This window comes from Schistocerca gregaria, chromosome 7 (genome assembly GCF_023897955.1).
Source record: "Schistocerca gregaria isolate iqSchGreg1 chromosome 7, iqSchGreg1.2, whole genome shotgun sequence".
Lineage (NCBI taxonomy): Eukaryota > Metazoa > Arthropoda > Insecta > Orthoptera > Acrididae > Schistocerca > Schistocerca gregaria.
Genome location: NC_064926.1, coordinates 102,574,205 through 102,594,250, shown reverse-complemented (window position 1 = coordinate 102,594,250; position 20,046 = coordinate 102,574,205). Strand labels below are relative to the sequence as shown.

General features: G+C 45.3%; 2 protein-coding genes across 3 annotated transcripts in view; both read right to left on the bottom strand.

The window, feature by feature from the left end:
- The window catches only part of LOC126282306 (uncharacterized), a 155,676-nt gene extending 144,918 nt beyond the window's left edge, over positions 1-10,758 (bottom strand). Inside the window, exons 1-2 of the mRNA XM_049981961.1 lie at positions 10,742-10,758; positions 7,541-7,835 (exon numbers count right to left, since the gene is read on the bottom strand). Coding sequence (XP_049837918.1) covers positions 7,541-7,835; positions 10,742-10,758 — 312 coding nt within the window. The remainder of the gene's footprint in view (positions 1-7,540; positions 7,836-10,741) is intronic.
- Positions 1-20,046, bottom strand: part of LOC126281633 (LIM domain only protein 3-like) — a 1,631,617-nt gene that overhangs the window by 761,939 nt on the left and 849,632 nt on the right. The gene's annotated exons all lie outside the window — the stretch shown is intronic.

Genomic DNA, 20,046 nt, shown 5'->3' with positions numbered 1-20,046 from the left:
GTCTGCATTTGTCTGTAGTCAAGTTTCAGTCTGCGCCTAATAAGATTATCATATTGCTGTACATATCCATGAAGAGAAATGTATAGACACTTTGTCAAGTATCAGAGATATGTAAGAATAACATTAACGTACCAAGACCAAAGGAACTTCAGATTGTGAATTGTAAACAGCATCCAGAATCAAGTTCAGTAATTTCTATGATTTTTATTATTTTAATAAATGTGTGTGAAAATTAATCAAGTTCTGTTTAAAGTTGGTCACCATCAATCTTCTACTCTAAGCGTGCAAGTAGCATTTCTATCGTCTGACCTAAAGGCAGAAGATAAACACGCCATGATAAGACCACGAGACATATTGCTGACACTCGCCTACTTTGTTAGAGTGACAAGTCAAATAATCTGATGGTGTGTGTACCGAAGGTCTTACAGTACGCACAACACAGTGGGTAAAGCGTTGTAAACTGCTCACAGGTGCACCGCGAAATTCTGGCAGTATATGGACCAAATGAAATGTCGTGTCCAGCCTCAATGAAATGGGTCCACCAGTTTGATCGAGACCGCACAGAAGTGGCTGGTGCTGATCGGACAGGAAGGCCGTCGACATCGACCACAGACAACAGTGTCCGGACAGTCGATGAACTGATTCCATGCAGTCGCAGATTTTCCGACGATGAGTACGTTGGCACAGCGGTTCTCGAAAGTCTCCGTGACCAAGGAGCGGATTTCTGTCGTAGAGGAACTGGTAGGACGTGCGATCATTATTTACGGAGACTGGAAAAATACTGCCACGTATCTGTGTCAGTTTGATGTGCAGTGCAGCATTCAATAAAAGTTAGTTGGCCTGCCATAATAATTTGTAGCTTACTTTTAGAAGTCCGATAATACTAGTTTACGCGGATAAAAACGCATTCCTCCAGAGGGAGAAGTACGAAGAATAGACTCCCACAAATCCCTCTACACACACACACACACACACACACACACACACACACACACACACACACACACACAAAACAACCACTTGTAATCTAAAGTGTAGTAGGGGAATAGTCGCACATAAGAAGAGCACGCAGTAGGCTGAGTCTTGCATTAGACATTATACACGTCCGCGCAGACTCGGAGCGAGCAGAATACAGGCCCAGACGAACATTGCAGAGGTCAGGGGCTGTGCTGCTTCTTCCCAGAAGATCACTCCCCTCGACGACTGGAAACAAAAGCTGTGTTGCTCTCTTCCGCACGCCTACCTGGAACAATTCTACGCTCCGAGCGAGGCGGATGGCCTAATAGGGAGAGACGATGCGTGTCTATTGCGTGGTTTCTCCGGAACGCCCTCACAACCGTGAGATTATTCTAGTTGCCAGGTGCACACAGTGGCTGCATATGAGGCAAAAAGCTGTTCGCATCACGCTTCATCTGCTCTGCTGCCCGTCTCGGCTGTTATCACAAACGCTCTCACGACGAAAAAGCTCGAAGAATACAAAATCGAGGAGTCTCACGTGGCCCCTGTTGACATATTTCATGTTGGCTTTCGTCTCGGAACCCTCTCCTTCCGTTTGTTTAATGATGTTTCGCCAGAAAGAGTGGCTGGCATCGTCACACTCCATTGATGGTAGCGGACCCGAAAAATCAAACAAACGTCTGCCGAACATCCTGAAACAAGAGCCAACAGTCTCTAAGAACGTTCGCGTTTTCGCTCTTAGTACACTAAAGATTTCCACTGATGGTGGAAGCACTCAACAATATAGGCCAATCGGACGGCGTCTTCTGTTACTAAATAATAATAATGTTGTTGTTGTTGTTATTGTCGTCGTCGTCGTCGTCGTCGCCATCATCGTCATCTTGGTCTTCCGTCCTTAGAACGGGTTTGACAAAGCTGTTTAAGTTGTTCTCTGAATGACTACTGCAATCTCAAACTGCAGCTGTTTATTCTATACAAGCAGTGGCCTCCCTCTACAGTGTCGAGCCTCCCACTGTTCTCACCATTGCCTGAATGACTATCCTTTCATGCCTTAGGATGTGTCCTTAAAACTGAATATGGTCATTCACGGCCATTGTCTTACAGAAAAGTCCAGACTCCGATAACACAAAACGGAAAGGTAGGAAAAGGCACTAGAACGAAGTGAAGGCAACGGACACCAAAAGGAACAAAAGATGGCAAGAAAACAACAGAGATACGCTAGAAACAGGAGAGAGTAAAACATGAAAGCAGATTACAATGGCTGGCCAACCACGAGAATAAAAACGGAAAGCCAGCCACTCTGCAACACATTAAAACCTCCACCCTAAAAGCACTAGGGTGGAGGACACAGACAAAGGACATGCGCTAAAACCTAGACAGAAGTATAAAACCGACTCTCACGGATAAAACATAAAACTAAAGCTGCTGTGGAGGCATTGTCGCCCAACACCGAGGCAGGGTGCTGGGAAAGTTAAAAGTCTGCCGTAGGGCGGCTAAAAGTGAGCAGTCCAGCAAGAGGTGGAAGACTGTCATTGGGGAGCCACAGCGACACTGAGGTGGATCCTCACCACGGAGTATGTAACCACGCGTTAGCCACGTGTGGCCAATGTGGAGCCCGCAAAGGACAACTGATTCCCTGCGAGAGGCCTGCATGAAAGACTTCCACACATTCATAGCCTCCTTAATGACACACAGTTTGTTGTGCATGCTGTTATGCCATTCCGTCTCCTGCCGAAAAACCCTGCGGTATAAGACAGAACGCAGGTCACCTTCTGAGATGCCTATCTGAAGAAGCAATTTCCGCTTCGTCTATTTGGCCAGCCTGTCGGCACGTTCATTGCCGGAGATTCCGACGTGTCCTGTAGTCCACAAAAAATGGATCAAATGGCTCTGAGCACTATAGGACTTAACATCTGAGGTGATGAGTCCCCTAGAACTCAGAAATACTTAAACCTAACTAACCTAAGCACACACACCCATGCCAGAGGCAGGATTCGAACATGCGACAGTACCAGTCGCGCAGTTCCGGACTCAAGCGCCTAGAACAGCTAGGCCACCACGGCCAGCTGTAGTACACACAAACACCCACAAACACCATGAAACGGCCGGACTGTTCCACGGCATAGACAGACTCCTGAATGGACGCTGCCCGCATCTCGTGGTCGTGCGGTAGCGTTCTCGCTTCCCACGCCCGGGTTCCCGGGTTCGATTCCCGGCGGGGTCAGGGATTTTCTCTGCCTCGTGATGGCTGGGTGTTGAGTGATGTCCTTAGGTTAGTTAGGTTTAAGTAGTACTAAGTTCTAGGGGACTTATGACCTAAGACGTTAAGTCCCATAGTGCTCAGAGCCATTTGAACCATTTTTTTCATTATGGTATATTGCTAGATCTCGATTATATTCGAATTGCCAATTAATTTGTTTGTTCCATAGTCCACCCCAACACCTGAACAACATCTCTGAAACAGTAAAACTGGAAAAACTGGCTTATAACCTGAAAGCTACGTTGTGTGAGGCAGGAAGGAAACAAGTCTATTGACACTCTCTGGCAAATTAAAACTGTGTTCCGGACCGAGACTCGAACTGAGGACCTTTGCCTTTCCCGGGCAGGTGCTCTACCAATTGAGCTACCCAAGCACGACTCACGCCCGTTCCTCACAGGTTAATTTCTGCCAGTACCTCGTCTCCTATCTTCCAAACTTTACAGAAGCTCTCCTGCAAACCCTGCAGAACTAGCACTCCTGAAAGAAAGGATAATGCGGGGACATGGCGAAAGGCAAAGGTCCTGAGTTCGATTCTCGGTCCGGCACACATTTTTAATCTGCCAGGAAGTTTCATATCAACGCACACTCCGCTGCAGAGTGAAAATCTCATTCAAGTGTATTGTATGCTGTGCAGTGCTTGATTTCATATCAGCGCTTGACTCTTACATCGAGACTCAACGTCTTCGAAAATCCGAGGACGTTGCAAGAACTTAGTGGAGGTTAATTAGGGACTCTTCGCCCTATATTTCTTCTAATCCTCCTCGAGGCCACGTGAGAGCAGTGGTATTGCTACAGCTATCTCATTAGTGATGTCAGAGCAGCAACGGCTTCACCTTGTGTCTCAGATCAAAGCGGGGCTGATGACTCTTAGCAAAACTATTTAACAGCAAAAGGAGCGCGGCAAATTGATCCGGGTCGGGCAGCTAGTGTTTTCCTCAGAGAGCGGGGTGTAATTACATCGCGTGCCTCACGCACCGCGCAACCACTTGCGACGGCGGATACCGGCCGTGCGTGTCGCAACACCGCGACGGGAAGGGGAGGAACACGGAGAACGCGTCGCCCCGCTGATCTGCTGGCCGCTCCGAGACACGGCGTGTGTCTCACACCAACAGCAGCCGGCCACCTGCACGGCATACTCCACGCCCTAACAGCGCAGCCAAATCCGACCGAGCTCTGCTAAACGTCTAGACTGTGAAAAAAGAAAGGTTCTCTGCGATTGTGTGCTTACAGCAGCGCTAGGAATCCGACTTGAGCGGAACGTGATAAGGAAAGGCTGCTGCAGATTTGGTCTTAGTGAGAGTCGGAAGCCCTCTCTGTGGGAGACGGGGGTGGGGGAGCAAAATGATGACAATGACCCTCTGTCTGGGATTGACATTATAAAGATAAGTTCCAGTAGACCAGCCCATTGTTCCTAAGGAACCCTCTGAAGACGACATCACGCCTCACTGCCGACAGAAAACCTTTGAAGAATTTGAGTTAAAATTCGACGCGCAAATTTCCGATCGCATGTGAAGCGTTATAGCAGGTCTCTCGTATTGTCCAGAAGATAATGTAACCCAATCCCCCCTATCTCTCATTATACAGGGCGAACATTAACCGACAAACTGCAGGGACGGATTCCTGGCTGGGAGTGGAGGAAAAACGTCCTGTCCGGAAATGGATCATTGCGCACGGTAGACGGCGCTGTCAATCACAGTTCGTCTGACCAGGTGCCGTGCGTTCCTTTTGTATGGCAGACTGCGTGATAGACGCAGCGTACTGTAAGCAGCAGAATGGTCCGGTGTTGTGGTCTGGAATACGCCGAGACGGTGTTTCTGGGCGGCCAAGCGGATGGAAACGGTCGAGAGGCAACGCGGCTACACCAAAACAAGAACCCGCAAGACACAAACAACTTCAGTGACGTTTCAAGCAATTTTGGGGTGTCTGTGTTACCGTGGGTCCTTTCAAACAGACGAGCGTGAAGGTAGGCGGCGGACTGTGCGTACACCAGATTTGGACGAGCAGGATCTACAGGATGTTGAGGCGAACCATAGCACAAGCTCCAGACAAGTGGCCCGCCAACACGGTGTAAGCCAAAGTAGCAGTGTGTGTATCCTGCACGACAACCGCTACAATCCCCATCACCTGCAATCCCAGGGAGACCACTTTGAACATCTGTTGTGACGCGGATGCGATGCAGCTCTGTACAGTGTGTAGCGTCCCCAGCGAAATAATAAGAAAAGACTTAAAAAAACAGTATTTATAAAGAAGTGACATTTAAAAATTGAATAATACAAATTTTTCTCATAAGTCCGTATTATAATAATTTCTCTGTGTGAGTTTCGAGGGCAAAAAATATAACAAAATGATCTAAAGAGACGACATGATACGCTCTTTTGGTAATTTTTTAGTCGTCTTCACTTCTTCTCTTGTCTTGGTTGCGTGTAGACGGACATCTTGCGAGCGCTGGCAAATGTAAGCATATTTGTACTAATTAAGCAGATAATATGTTGATTTAATATTATTGGTTATGTGACCGAAGCTCAGCGCAGACTGAGGCCTCGAAGCTGGGAGTGCACTGAAGCCCACAGAGCCCACAACCCGCCTGCTACTTGTCTAGCTATGTTTACCCTCTGAGATCTGAGGATGGGAACACGTATAAATAAATATTATTTAAATACAAACGAATTTTTAACATACCGCGTTCTTAAATCGGTCTACAAATGATGAAATAATTTCTCCTCTCGTCCATGCACCTTCCTAACCCTAGAGAAGTAGTCCTCGGAATGTGTGATGGTGAGTTTTTAATAACTTGGAAGAGTTTAAAACGAAAATAGCGGGCCGTATGCGGTAGAGGAGGTGGAATATCGATGCACAAATTAGTAAGTGGTGTAACCGTAAGGTGTAATAGTAAGGTTGTCAAGCCATATTGTACGTGCTCTGCATTCTTCGCTCAAAATCTTACAAGTATTTTCATGGCCATTATTGTTATTCACAGTCACAAATTTTCAGGACTACGTGGACGGGGTTAGGAATCTCTGAAAGGCCAAGATAAAACATTTTACACTTTTTACAGAGTTGTGGAAACGTAGAACATTAAAAATTCATTCTTATTTAAATAATTATTTTCTGCTATTTAGTCTTGAGTGCATGTGAAATTTTTCGAAAGGTTTCAAACATTTTTATGAGATTAGAATGGAGAAATGTCGTAAATTTTAAGTTTATTTTAGTTTTTCTCCATCTCACTGGCGGCCGGTGTGGCCATGCGGTTCTAGGCGCTACAGTCTGGAGCCGAGCGAACGCTACGGTCGCAGGTTCGAATCCTGCCTCTGGCGTGGATGTGTTTGATGTCCTTAGGTTAGTTAGGTTTAATTAGTTCTAGGTGACTGATGACCTCAGAAGTTAAGTCGCACAGTGCTCAGAGCAATTTGAACCATCTCACTCAACAAATATAATGCTTTCTCCTATGTATGTCTTGCAAAACGACCGCGAAGGCAAAAATAACGGAGATTAGAGTTCACGGAGATGCTTACCAGCAATAGCTCTTCCCACAAACAGTTTGCTACCACAGCAGAAAACGAAACGACAGCAGTACACATTGTACCCTCTGCCACACACCAGACAAGACAGCGAGTTGTACTGCATTACCAGACAGCTCTGAGCTATGTTGAAAGTCTTATGTCTGTACCTCACCAGGAAGTTAGTTCGAAATCAATTGCAAAATTTGTACCGAACTCACTCCCACCTCTCTCTCTCTCTCTCTCTCTCTCTCTCTCTCTCTCTCTCTCTCTCTCTCTCTCTCTATATATATATATATATATATATATATATATATATATTGCGCTCAGTGATACTTGTCCGTTTCTGTGTCACCTAGAACGCACTCCGAAGCAACCTGAACAACATGTCAATCCTGCAGGACAGCCGAGATTCTGACGCCCACCACCATCCGTATGGGAGGTACGTGATAGAAATCGAATTAATATTGTAATCTCTTCCAGTTCCGAGCTGTGTTCAAAATCTCAACGCCCTGGCTTATGGGGGAGTTAGTTCAAAAACAAACCAAAATTTGTATCGAACAGACTGAGGCAAGGTAGCGCCCTAACAGAAACATAATTAAGAACCCTGTTATTTCCGTTTTCAATCCTTCCTGGATATGCTTATCTTTTACGCCTTCTATCAGTCGGGCCCCTGAACCATCTTGGTCTGGAGCCACACAACGGGCGCCTTGTACGGCAGCACAGAATGCGGCTAATGAAGCCCGCACGCGTCTGGCGCCGATAGCGGCCATGCGGGTGGTTGGTAGACAGGCAGGCAGCAGAAGCAGCAGCCAGAAGCCGCGACAAGTCTTGGCGGGGTGCGGCGCGCTTCATTAGCGCTGTCCAGAGGCGGCCGCGGTGGCGGTGGCGGGGACGGGGCCCTGGCCCGGGCGGCGCTACCAGCAGCTGGAGCTGGAGCAGGGGCTGTTAGCCGCGTAACGAGCCGGGCAGGGCAGGCCAGCCACCAGTACTGGGGGCTGGCGGCGGGCTGCTCCTCGTTCCGCGGCGCATCGTTAGCGGTCGCGGGGAACCCCCCACCGCCGCCGGCGCCGCTGTTTGCGAGCGGCCGCCGCGGCAGCAGGGGCACGCCATCCTCAGGCCTAGGGCAACAGCAGCTACACCTCTCAGAGAAATCTTCACTTTGTACCTGATTAGAACACGGTGTGATCGGATAATTAATGTTTCTCGTATAAAGTAATGCTCTGTGCTAAGACGATTCGTATTCGAGAGCGGTGGCCCAGACAAAGAGATGGAGCCTACGTCCGCAGACAGACGCTACTGTTCCATTGAAATCTCGCACTTACTTACGCCTAAGAAATCTTTTGCCACACGAAAATCACTGGGCTTGCGTGAATGCGTGCTGTCTGTTCTTCCGGAGCTATCCATTTGCTATCCATCCCTCAGCTCGGTAGCAGCTTCCATCGACTCAGAAAATGCAGCACTGTTTGGTGTCGTCTAGGTAAGGTCAGGTGTAATTAAATAATTGAAAAGCCACGATCGCTTCGATATCGTTTACTAGATGACCGGTTTCAGCACTCTGAAGGTGCCATCATCGGATCTGAAACGTGGATTAACATTTATATAACAATATGGACATCATGGCACATGAGGCAGACCATTTGATAAAAATCATTATCACAACCAATAAAAATAAATAAACTGCTCTCATGGTCGTTCTTTCCATGAACTATAAAACTGAAGTTTATGGAAAGAACGATCATGAGCAGTTTTTTATTATTTTTTATTGGTTGTGACAATGATTTTTATCAGATGGTCTGCCTCATGTGCCATGATGTCCATATGGTTATATAAATGTTAATCCACGTTTCAGATCCGATGATGGCACCTTCAGAGTGCTGAAACCGGTCATCTAGTAAACGATTTTGAAGCGATCGTGGCTTTTCAATCATTTAAAAACAGAGTGATCGCCCACGACACACCACGTGTTCAGGTGTAATTGTTGTGACGGGTTGTCACAAATCAATTTCATTCTGAACAGACGATAAACGACATGACAATTGCGGGCGTAAAATGTAAGAATTATGACATATTTGTAGTGAAACTGAACACTCGTCTTTCATTACACAACTTACGTGCTGTGACTATTGGTCAGAGCGTAAGTACACTTACATACACTGATAGAATCAGTGTAACAGTTGTGCTGAAACAGACTATCGTTGGCAACATAGCTCTAAGCACTGTTCAAGAGAAACGCTTTCTCGTAGCACAGTTCATGGTTCAGATGGCTCTCAGCACTATGGGACTTAACTTCTAAGGTCATCAGTCCCCTAGAACTTTTAAACCTAACTAACCTAAGGGCATCACACACATCCATGCCCGAGGCAGGATTCGTACCTTCGACCGTAGCGGTCGCGCGGTTCCAGACTGTAGCGCCTAGAACCGCTCGGCCACCCCGGTCGGCTCAGAGTACATGATAAACTCTTTCGCGTACCACATTTCAAAGTCGAAGTCCAGAAACCTATGCAAGGACTTGCAGAGTAGCGTGATGAGTCGAAGTGGTTCACTCTAACTCTCGTCGCAGCCTCAAGTACGACAGGCATGGTGTCTCGTGTTCCTCTGTGTTTCTAGACAGGCCGGCAACGGTGGCGACGTGCAGTAACGTGGGCGTCTCTCGGCACTTCCGCCTCGCTGGCGTCACCAGTGATAGCAGGAGCCAGCACTACGCCTCTGGACTACACCGCAGTGATCATCCAGTTACACACTTTTTTTGAATCCTCCATAAAGCATTAATTTCAATTGTAAATCTAGGAACATAATAATTTCAAGTTGTTGCTATTGGAGAGAAGGGCGACATGGAGGGGAAAAACCTTTTATTAATGATTTTTGGAAAAATCTGTTTCATACAACAGGCAATGAATGTTCGAACCGCCACCGAGCTTGGATGTACGAGGAATACAGTATTTAGAGAACCATAAGCCACCGGTGTACCGCAGGACGAGAAAACAATGAAACTGTTGAGTGAGTCGTTACTTTGCGTTCGTCTTAGACAGATATATATTTGCGCCAGAGCTATTATACTTATAATGAATTTTTAAGATTGTTACGGAGTTATTTCAACACTATATCTTTTTACTTTGTTCTCGATAGTTCGTTGTTTCCTTTAAAAAGGTAATAGAATAGAAAATATTCTAGGTTTGTTTCCGATAGTTTAACTGTTGTGTCAAGCTGAGACACTTGCTATTTGTTTTGTCACTTGGTTTTCTTCGTTGCTTCTCGGCGACCCGCAGCGCAGAAACATTACTAATCGCAGTCGCTTGCATATTTTAGATCCCCAGTTACGATTTTCATTCTGGTAATTTAAATTTTCCGGCAGAGTTTTATTTTAGACCCCTTACTACAGTGGTTCACTGTCTACTGCTTCATCCCTAGCCTTTTATTCTTCTGCTGCACTTACCTACCACGTCTGGGAAAATCTGCGTGTGTGCATTCATAATAGGGTTTATAGATAACCAAATCAAAATTCGTAATGTATTTCCATGACCAAGATCGTATGATAGTAAACTCCCGACAATATTAACGGGCAGTAAATAGCGTCTTTTCACTTTACCATTTGTATCATGTTTTCCTTCTAAGTGCCGAGTAACATAGAAAAGTATTTTCGTCGTCAAATAAATGTGAGGTTTTCGCTGAAGATCTTTCATTAAAATAACATTTATACAATTTGCGTTCTTATTCGTTTACAGTGTAGACCTTTTCTTCGCACAGGTTCTATGAAACTTTAATATCTTTTCGTTTTCAGGTATCTGATCTCCCTTGTGAAAGAAGAACAGCACGGCTAACATCAGGTTCACATGGCTCTGAGCACTATGGGACTAGCATCAGGGCCTCGTGCAAACTTTGCTATGTGTCACGAAAACAAAGTGTGTTTATGTTACGCTGGCTTAATCACGTCACGCTTCAGCAAGGGACATAAAGTAGTAAAATCAAGATGGCAGGACGAGGTTTTCAGCTCTGCTCTGTGGGCCGCGTATCTTAATGTGCTCACTGAGTTGCATCCTTCATCGCGGAACACTACAATAAGGTGCTTCGTGGTGACAAACTATTGTACAGTATGTCATGTTCCAATAGCATCGTGTAGGCTTGAAAGAAGTTTGGGGAAATCGCACAGATTATTTGAGTACTGTTCCATTCTGCAGGAGAGGTATGGGGCTTTTGGCGTCTTGCAACTCAAACGTTGCACGGATATTCTTATGCCTTACTTCGAGACAAATATAAAAAAGCAGTGTGAGCATCACCAGTGAACAAGTCCAGATTAAGAATTTTTCAGTAATCACAGCGGAACTATGTCAGTTCCAAAAACGTTCCCTCTACAGACTATTCCTTGTAATTATGTTCTCAACCAGAATGAATTTTTTTTTTTTTTTTTTTTTTTTAGCTTCTGACCACGACGGCTGCTCTCATATTAAAGCCCTTCGGAAGGAATGTGCCCATTTCCTTTAGCATATGTTCGGCAATATGTCGGCGAAATTGTGGACTGCCAGTGCAAGACAAACGTGACTCAGTCGCCGCCCATCGAGCTGACTGCAGTTGGTGTACAATGTATTCAGATTCTGGATATAGCTATTGCTTACAGTACGAAGGTGACCGAATTTCATAAGATGGCATCTGAAAAAGCGTAAAACTTAGTGAAAGGCATATCTTACGTTCCACACAATTCTTGTTATGTATTCCGCAAGAAACAATGAGCGATGACAGGTGGAACAAAGAAGACGGCACAAGACAAACGCAGCTGTGATAATTATTCCACTAAAACAATTACTTATGTACTACTACTGGAAAGTCTGAATGACCATAAATTCAAGGACGGACTTAAGCAAAATTGTGCATTTTCTGGTAAATGAATAACAGATTCTACGTAAAGTCATTTAAAAAGGGCACGAAAAAAAAGAGGGAGCAGTACTTTGTACGGGCCTTTGTACGCTATCTCGTGCTGGCTTGTATAGGCTGTGAGATTGCCGGCGATTATGTAACTAAGTAACTAAGAGATAACCAACTAACGGCGGGCTTTGTATTGAAGCCAGACACACAAAAGCGTTGCGACCTCGTGTGAACTATTTAATGCTGTGTCAGTCAATCGGGGCATTCAGGAAAGACTTGGGATCCCGCAGTTTCTCGCGGTTATAAACGCTGGCATTCTCCTTATTAAAGCGAGCAACAGAGCTGATGACCCAGCGTCTTAGAGCCAAGTCAGACGCAGCTATTGCATGTTGTAGCTTACCTAATGCTCTTAGAGGTATCAAAATTGGCAAAGATGCACAATAATCAATATCTAAACAGGACATGTGTCTTGTTTATGACAACTGATAGGTTTTTGTGCGTTACAGGACCCTCCTTACCTCTGCCGACCTTACTTACGATTATGTTACATTACAAAACTTACGATACGGAATATGGCTGTGTCTACAATCATCTCTGCAATATTACAAAAACGGTGTAGGGTTTTAACCACTGCATCACACCACTCGACAGATCTTGAAATATTTTCGGAGATGACTTGTAAAAGAGTGTATATTTTTCTGTAATCTGAACATTCTAAACATTTTTAAGTACCAAGAGATGAAAACTGCGGTGTTTTTCAATGAAACTGTGCATAGACAAATCAGTACAAAGTACGGCAACTGGAACTAAACACTGTTTAGAAACTTGGATATCGCATTTAGCAAATTTCAGCGCTGTATTTTTTAATTCACTGTTTAAGAAGCGTAATATCAGTATATTTTTATTTTTACAGGCTGGCGAATGTTGTTAAATGAACAAATCTTCCGTTCCTCAGTCTCTCGGTACACAAGTTACTAGTTTCAACCACACAGGAAAACGTTCACCTCCTCGCGTAAGAACTTCATCGGCGTAGAGGAAAAGCAAAGGACACATTCGTCGGAAGGGTGAAAAGATGCGACGCACCTGAAAAGAAAGCTGCATGCACGAACTTCGCCCTATCCTTTGTCAAATACCATTCGTCTACTTGCGAACGTAAGTCTGGCCAAAGAAATACGTCTGAAATAAGAAGAGGGCTAATGAAGCAAAATTCCCCACTCAGCTTACAACGACAACAGCAGCGTACTTTTCTCAACAGTCTTACACGTGTCTCCTCTGCCAGTGTTTTGACGTGCTGCTGATGAAGACCCTAAAAAGAGAGAGTGCCGATTGACTTCTCCTGCCTTCCGTGCATCATTTGCTCCGTCTCGCACTTAATTATCCTTTTCAAATGACCGTGACGTTCAATTAGTACGAGTGACTTGCTGATCAGCCGTCTGTTCCGTGAAACAAAGCGAGCTGCCGTTGCAGGTGAACGGTAAGAAAGGCGCCGACTAAGCAGCAGCCATTATGCTCGCCATGAAAGCGGAAACTGTATCCGCAAAACATGCGGACTCTGCCACTACCTTGAGGGGGGTCGTTTCTGCTGATTCGATTTGGTTAGCACAGAAAACTGTGCGAAACGTCAGAGTAGAGACTGCAGACATTTAGGTCACTATTTTTGTGAAACATGCGGCGATGGGAGGAATTCATAAACACTCGCGGGCCACACGAAGTTGGTTCTTTTTATGTGGGAAGTGTACAGACTTAAGCTGTAGCGTACAGAGTATCTGAAACTGTATATTTTCTAAAAAGGCTAGGAATGAGCCAGCCTCTAAAACAATGATATATTTGATAAAAATAGTGCAAGACAATTTTCACTTCTAAGCCATAAACGGCATTTTTGTTATCATTTGCGAACAGTGTACGTATTCTAAACTTCGGACGCTGGGTGAGCATTCTAGAAAAATTCGCAAGGCAGATATGAAAGAATTGCAGGAGTCCGTATCAATTTTAAACAGTGTGTTACTTTGTTAATACATTAAATTTTGTCGTAATCGCAAAATCAAATGTGAATCGTCTTTACAAATTTCAGCTTGATTCTTTCCAGAGGAAGTTACCCCGAGTTGGAGCAGCTCCTCTGAAACGTGTCGTGGTTAAAGAATGAGTTTTAAAATTGAGTAGAGTCGCGAGAAAGTGTTCCAAAATAACGCCAAGGTCTGTGTACCCAGTCTTTATTAAATTCGCCAGTCAGTCTTTGGTTCTTAGCAATTTCACGATTAGCAGAAGAATGACCAAGTCAAATTGTGGAGGTCACTTTGAGCAATGAAACTTATTCTCCACCTTAGAGATGTTCAGTGTATGAACAGTTCAGTGTGTGATAGCCCCTGTACTGTCATTAGAAAATGGCACCAGTACGACGTAAGGAATGACTGCACCCAACCTTCCCTTCTAAGGAATTCGTCTCTACAACAAAGCGAGAGAGTCACTCCAACTTCGAAAAATTTTGGGAGGCAAATTGTCCACAAGACAATGCTTACAAAGGCTTCATTCAAATCGCTGAATGCTTTTTCAATCAGGTTCGTTCCCGTGGCTCATTAGAAAGACAAAGTTTTTGCAAGTAGCTATTGACTACATTTGTGACGCACCTGGCTCTGTGAACATTAAGCTAAATTAGATTAACGCACGGAGGAGTAGTTTAGTTACTTTTTTTTCCTTCTGTCAGTCTGCGTACAGACAGTAACGTAGTATGGCTCACAGCCTGGCGCAAGCCATTTCCAACACTTTGCACCCGAAAAAGAATTCGAGCTGGTTAACCGGAATCGAACCTGGGCTGCCCGTGTCAGTAGCCACAAATGCTAAACACTACCCTCAGGAGGCCAGAGTACGCGTAGCTGCCTGTCTTGTAGTATGTACTTCAGTACGGTAGGCATGGAAGACCAAGGACGAAGCGCTCGTTTTCAAAAGGGTGTAAGACAGCGATACGGTCTTTAGCCCCTGCTGTAAAACATATGCATCGAAGGAGCAATGACGGAAATAAAGGAAAGGTCCAGGAGCATGATTAAAGTTCAGGGTGAAAGGATATCAATGATAAGATTCACGGACGACATTGCTATCCTGACAAAGTGAACACGGATTACAGGTCGTGATGACTGGAATAAACAGCATAACGCTTAAAGAGTATGGACTGAGGGTATCCTAGAGAAAGACGAAAACGAAGAGGGCATTCCTGGACGACTGACGTCTGCTACTATCAAACATATTAGGAAGAAATTTCTGAGTGTAAGTTTGGAGCACAGAACTTTATGGTAGCGAATCGCGTACTCTGGGAAAGCCGGAAAAGAAGATAATCGAAGCCTTTCAGGTGTAGTGCTACAGAAGGATTTAGAAAGGCAAGGAGTGAGGAGGTGCCCAGAATGAAATTTTCACTCTGCTGCGGAGCGTGCGCTGATATGAAACTTACTGGCAGATTAAAACCGTGTGCCGGACCGACACTCGAACTCTGTTTCTGAACGGAAGATGGTATTCCGGTAAACGGGCAACCACGACAGCCAAGACGCCATGGCACCTATAAAGTTTTGCGCAGGTTAGTCGCACATGCACAATCGCTGTGTACATAGTCCAGACGGTGCAGTTTGGCACAGAGAAGACGCCTGCAGACTCTCAGCTGTGGTGGGTCATAGAGAAAATGGAAGCAGGAGAGTCGCAAACTGATGTGGACCCATAGCTTAATGTGAACCGTTGTTTCTCAGATGAGGAGACAGTTTATGGAGACCAAACTGTGTCCCGGAGTCTAGGACAGGGCGGGCCACGTGTGACATCCGAAAGAGTGGACCGCTACTTGGCTGTAAGGGCACGACGGTACCGCCTTAGCACAGCACTGCAATTGGCATCTGACCTCGCAGCATCCCCTGGACGAGTTGTATCGACGCAAACGGTGTAGGGAAGGCTTCAACCTTTCTTTCTGGAAACCTGCTGTCTGTTTATCTTTGGTGCGTCTTCATAGAAGGGAACGCATAGAGTGGAGCCGTCAACATGCCACATGTTTTTTTCACAGATGAGTTCCGATGCACTGTAGTTCGGAGAGTGATTCTCGACGTATTCGCGTCTAGAGGGCCTGTCGAACACGACTTTAGGACCCAAACATCGTGGAAAGAGACTGATATCGAGGAGGATCCGTAATGGTGTGGACAGGGATAATGTTAACCACTCCAACACCTCTTCATGAGACTGTACGGGTGAATCAGAAAGATTTAACTGCTGTCCGGTACCGTGAGAAGATCTTGGGATGTAAAGCCCTGTTGTTGCGAGGTGATATGGGCCCAGACTTCGTATTGATGGACGATAATGCTCGACCTGATAGAGCACGGCTGGTTGATGTTTCTTGGACACGAAACATATTGCATGCATGGCGTGGCCTGCTCGTTCTCCCGATTTGAATCCCATGAAGCATGTCTGGGATGATCTAGGGAGACGCGTTGCTTCGCGTCAGCATCCACAAACCACTCTCCAACGCTTGTGAGCAGCTCTGCAGGAAGAATTAGCGTTATTGCCCCAACATGAGAATGATGACATTATTCAGAGCTTGTCCTGTGGTTGTCAGACCTCTATTGATGCCAGAGGTGGTCACACTCCATACTGAGAACAGTAACCAATTGTCAGAATATGTGCGCAAATCCGTTAAGCTGAAAAAAAATTTTTGTCTATCGTTATTCATGTCGCAATTGATAAAGTTCTATTTATACTGTTTCGTGGCAAAATAAACGCAACCTCGCAAAATTTCCGTTCGTTACTGAATATGCCTGGCACCAAGGTTCACATGGTACATAAAGTAGTACATTCCAAAATGAGGAATGGCGGCGTGATCCAACAAGTTACGGCAGCAAATCGGAAGAACGAGAGCGAAGTCCTTTAGAATAACACTGTGCGGATCCGTGTATCCAGTTCGCCTTGCGCTTTAATCGAGGTTTAATGGCGTCTACGTTCTGAAAATGATGTTTAATAGTCACAGCAAATACATTATGTTTTCGGTATGAGTATCTCTATCTCCAGTGGAGCTCCAACTGATGGGAGACAAAAATCAACGAAGAGAGCAATTTTTTCTGTACCGTTAACTACTTCTGTAGGAATTACGACAAAGATTCACGACGAAGGGAAACTGGTGGATGTAACGATACTAGACTGTCATGTTACTCTAGTACTCAACTAGTTTCTAGCTATTTACATCTGACTGCAGAAACAGATGCAGAACAAGAATCAGAGATTAATATTTTCGACTAGATTTAATAGTGACTGTACGCCAGTTCAAACATGACTGTAGTATAGTAAGCTGAGTTCTGTAGGGCTTTTGTTTTTAAAAGGGAGCTTGTTACAAGCGGGGCGAGGGAGGCGGGTAGGGAGGGAGGGAGGGAGGGAGGGAGGGAGGGAGGGAGGGACAGAGTGAGACTGTGCATACGTAACCAATAAACCTGCATCACTTTATATAATCTGAGCGGAAATCGTGGATAAGTGGAATTAATTAACTACCGTCCAGCAGGGAGAAAACAGGTGGTAATCCCAAGGGCTGCCTGTGTCTCGCGTATATTTACATTCTAAATACAGAGTGAAAGGTTAATTCTTCGTATGATGAGACCTTCCAACACAACTCATGCACCACGGACATGATAAAACCTATGTACTGTACTGTCTCGTAAAGTTTCACCTCAACGACCTTGCCGCAATGATAAGACCGGGCCCCGTCAGATCACCGAAGTTAAGCGCTGCAGGGCTTGGCTAGCACTTGACTGGGTCACCGTCCGCGTCTGGCGAGTGACGTTGACAAGCGGGTGACGCCTCAGGGTTGAGGATGACGTGGCGGCCGGTCGGTGCCGTTGGGCTTTCAAGGCCTTTTCGTACAGTGTTTGTTTTAGTAAATTTTCACATTCAGAGAGACACCTAAGAAACCCGGTGATTTGTAATCATGTATCTACCTCACATATTATGAGCTTCGCAACAATGTTTCGCTTCGCACGAGCTATGGAAACTATGCAAGTATAAGGTACGTCAGAGCACCGGAGGTGTGGAACTTGCGAAAACGGAGTAGTAAGCAGATACGTAGCGCCTTACACGGTGTAAGTCATTGTGATGTCTTTTACATTTTCTGTAGACAGTAGGTCCACTGAACACCTTTAAAATATTTAAAAAATGGCGTCATGGAACTAACAAAAGTTGCTCAAATGAATATTTTTGTGCTCACTCAAATAGTATCGGTCGAACGGGCATCCTCAAACGACATAAGAATGTGTCAGGAACATTACGTGGCAAAGTAGATACGGTGAAAAAATCGACAGTCTGTCACAGTGTCAGGTCATCCCCGTTCTCAAGAAGGGACGTCGAACAGATGTGCAGAACTATAGACCTATATCTCTAACGTCGATCAGTTGTAGAATTTTGGAACACGTATTATGTTCGAGTATAATGTCTTTTCTGGAGACTAGAAATCTACTCTGTAGGAATCAGCATGGGTTTCGAAAAAGACGATCGTGTGAAACCCAGCTCGCGCTATTCGTCCACGAGACTCAGAGGGCCTTAGACACGGGTTCACAGGTAGATGCCGTGTTTCTTGACTTCCGCAAGGCGTTTGACACAGTTCCCCATAGTCGTTTAATGAACAAAGTAAGAGCATACGGACTATCAGATCAATTGTGTGATTGGATTGAGGAGTTCCTAGATAACAGAACGCAGCACGTCATTCTCAATGGAGAGAAGTCTTCCGAAGTAAGAGTGATTTCAGGTGTGCCGCAGGGGAGTGTCATAGGACCGTTGCTATTCACAATATACATAAATGACCTGGTGGATGACATCGGAAGTTCACTGAGGCTTTTTGCAGATGATGCTGTGGTGTATCGAGAGGTTGCAACAATGGAAAATTGTACTGAAATGCAGGAGGATCTGCAGCGAATTGACGCATGGTGCACGGAATGGCAATTGAATCTCAATGTAGCGAAGTGTAATGTGATGCGAATACATAGAAAGATAGGTCCCTTATCATTTAGCTACAAAATAGCAGGTCAGCAACTGGAAGCAGTTAATTCCATAAATTATCTGGGAGTACGCATTAGGAGTGATTTAAAATGGAATGATCATATAAAGTTGATCGTCGGTAAAGCAGATGCCAGACTGAGATTCATTGGAAGAATCCTAAGGAAATGCAATCCGACAACAAAGGAAGTAGGTTACAGTACGCTTGTTCGCCCAATGCTTGAATACTGCTCAGCAGTGTGGGATCCGCACCAGGTAGGGTTGATAGAAGAGATAGAGAAGATCCAACGGAGAGCAGCGCGCTTCGTTACAGGATCATTTAGTAATTGCGAAAGCGTTACGGAGATGATAGATAAACTCCAGTGGAAGACTCTGCAGGAGAGACGCTCAGTAGCTCGGTACGGGCTTTTGTTGAAGTTTCGAGAACATACCTTCACCGAAGAGTCAAGCAGTATATTGCTCCCTCCTACGTATATCTCGCGAAGAGACCATGAGGATAAAATCAGAGAGATTAGAGCCCACACAGAAGCATACCGACAATCCTTCTTTCCACGTACAATACGAGACTGGAATAGAAGGAAGAACCGATAGAGGTACTCAGGGTACCCTCCGCCACACACCGTGAGGTGGCTTGCGGAGTACGGATGTAGATGTAGATGTAGTGTGATGCAGTCACTAAGGTCAGAGTCTAATCAGAAACAGACAACTTGTACAGCTGATGTTCGTCTTCCTCACGGGAACCGTGATATTGCTTGTAAGTTAGGCTATTTGAAGACATATACTCTCAGATTACATGTTTATTTGAGCGAAACTAGAGTGGCACACACAAAATCGGCCCGAACCGGAATGCGAACGCGTGAGTAGCATTACTAGCTTGTCAGTTTCTTTGCCACCACCCAACAGATGTAGTGTGTGAGTAGTTCATGCGGGAAGTGTCCGTCCCGATAGCTGAATGGTCTGCGTGACGGATTGCCGTCCTAAGGGGATTTTCTCCGCTCAGGGACTGGGTGCGCAGGTCGCCCAGTGTGGTGTCGATTGTAATAACACCTGCACCACGGTGGTCGGAGCTGCCCCGTAAGGGGCCTGCCGGCCAATGATGCCAAACGCTCATTTCCATACGGAAAGTAGTCGTTACAAACCGTGTACTTCATTGTCATGCCTTACTCCATTGAGGAACGTGTGTTCATTGTTGTACAATATGTGCGGTCTGAATCCATTAGAGTTGTTCGTGACACTTTTCATGAAAAGTGTCCTGAAAGTAATATTCCTGCAAAATCAACTATTCAGGATGTGATGAAAAAGTGGCGTTCGACAAGCAGTGGTGTTAATTTAAAAAGGAAATAAGGCAGCGACAGTACGTAAACCTGAAGTTGAGGGAAACGAGACGGCACACACTGAAAGAAGTACCTACAAGTCAACACGACGATTATCAGTGCAATGTGGAATATCTCTTAGCTCATGTCAACGCGTCATTCA